At 39.9% G+C, this 1,843-nt stretch overlaps 1 protein-coding gene across 3 annotated transcripts in view; it reads left to right on the forward strand.

The window, feature by feature from the left end:
• Positions 1 to 1,843, forward strand: part of disp2 (dispatched RND transporter family member 2) — a 29,677-nt gene that overhangs the window by 22,854 nt on the left and 4,980 nt on the right. For all 3 annotated transcript variants that reach the window (XM_014014083.1, XM_014014069.1, XM_014014076.1), the window contains 3 exons: positions 96 to 211; positions 510 to 607; positions 812 to 970. In XM_014014083.1, the coding sequence (XP_013869537.1) occupies positions 96 to 211; positions 510 to 607; positions 812 to 970 (373 nt within the window). The remainder of the gene's footprint in view (positions 1 to 95; positions 212 to 509; positions 608 to 811; positions 971 to 1,843) is intronic.

The raw sequence follows: 1,843 nt of genomic DNA on the forward strand, positions 1-1,843 counted from the left end.
GTCAAAAGTGTTTTCTGTTTTAATGATGGCTCCAGATGGAAAACACAACCACAGKATTTGATGTTTTGTGTATTTGGTTTGTTTCCCCTCATCAGACCGGCGGAGGTTCCCAGCAGAGGCAGGAACCACAGTTGGGTCACCTCCAGACGTCGGACGAAGAGGATGCCGGCTGCAGATTCGTCAATGGAAACTTTCCTCTGCGATGCTCCAGGTGAGGAAGTTCCTCAATTTAATAAATTAAGTGTCCAATAGTTAAAGTGCTTCAATTTGAGTAAAAGTTAGTTCAGGTTAAAGTTTTTTTTATTTATAAAAAAAACTTTTTTTCAACAGGATTTATGAGCAACACAAYCCTAAAGTTGTTATTTTATTGCTGAAACCTAATTATCTCCAACAAAGCCTGTTAAAATTTATCTTCCTCRATTTCACCCCTTTAAAACTTTAAAACGTTTCCAACCAGTCCCACAATCCCATGATTCACTGCTGGTCGTCTCGTTCTTGTGTCTTTGCAGGCGAGCGTTTTGCCCAGCTGGTGTTCAGATCTGAAACCTCAGCCAGTCTCTGGAGTCTGAAGGCGATCCACACCATGTGTGAGATGGAGCAGTCCAGGGTCGGCTCTGATCCCATTTCTTTTCCTTCACACATTACCTCAATGAATTTTCCACTCATCTTTCTGTTTAATCCTCTTTCTCTAGAACTGACTGTGTACATTATCTAATGTGAAATTAATTGATTTTTTTCTCTGTAAATTGGTTTAAAATCTGGGCACTAGCTCAAAAAACTTTTTCCCCCCTTTTTCCCTTGTGTGACTCAGATTCGCTCCCAGGCCAAGTTCCAGGAGCTGTGCCAGCAGTACGAGGGCGTGGAGGGCGAGGGGACGTGGAGGAGCGGCTGTTGTCCGAGCTGGTCTCTGGGGAATTACTTGGCCGTCCTCTCCAACGCCTCCTGCTGCCTCAGCCTCACCTCACAACAGGCACTGCAGCTTTACTCTTGCTTTGAAAATCAGCCACAAGCTAAATAATTTAACAGATAAACCGACTGATGTTTTAAAAGAACAGTMAAGGCAGAACTCCTTCTCAGCTGATCTCCCTCTCTGATTATCTTAATCTATAACACAAGCTGCCTATTCTTTAAGGCAGTGATCATCAACTGGTGGCTCATGGGTCAAATCTGGACAGTGAAGTAATTCCATTTAGGCATAGTTGTTTATGCTTTAAAGGCTTTAATATGTTAGTTATCTATTCTACTGAAAGCTGTTTGTGACAAGTGAAACATCTAATTACTTTAAAAAGGTTTATTACATTTTTCACTTAAGTGTTCAAACTTCTCTGCTTTAAATTGTAGTTTAGAAGTTTTTCCATTTACCTTCTTAGTTGTTTCTCTCCATTGCATAATACTGGGAGATGGTGGTCTTAACCAAGCAGCTATAATACATTTCTTCTCAATCTAAACCAGAATTCTAATCGTCTTTGTTCAGCATTTCCAAGGGAATTATTCCCAAAATGTATACCGATGGGTCCAAATGTAATTGAATGCCTAAAATATTTTTTATCTCATCCTCTTTCCAAAACTCGACCACTTTCGGACAATCCCAAAATATGAGTGAAGTCTCCCACTTCACCAGTTTCTCCAACATAACTGAGTGGTCCAACTGTATTTTGATGTGATGTTTGGTGTGTTGAAATATCACATCTGAACTTTCCAGTGAAACTCCCTTGTGCTAATTTTAGCTACCTTTTTTTTGCTAATTTAATTTTTTTTCTGCTAGTTCAGCTAAAATTCTGCTTCTTTCCACTATTCTTCTGCTTTTATCCACTTTTTTGTGCCTTTATCTGCTACTTTGTGC

Source organism: Austrofundulus limnaeus, unplaced genomic scaffold, assembly GCF_001266775.1.
Source record: "Austrofundulus limnaeus strain Quisiro unplaced genomic scaffold, Austrofundulus_limnaeus-1.0 Scaffold2, whole genome shotgun sequence".
NCBI lineage: Eukaryota > Metazoa > Chordata > Actinopteri > Cyprinodontiformes > Rivulidae > Austrofundulus > Austrofundulus limnaeus.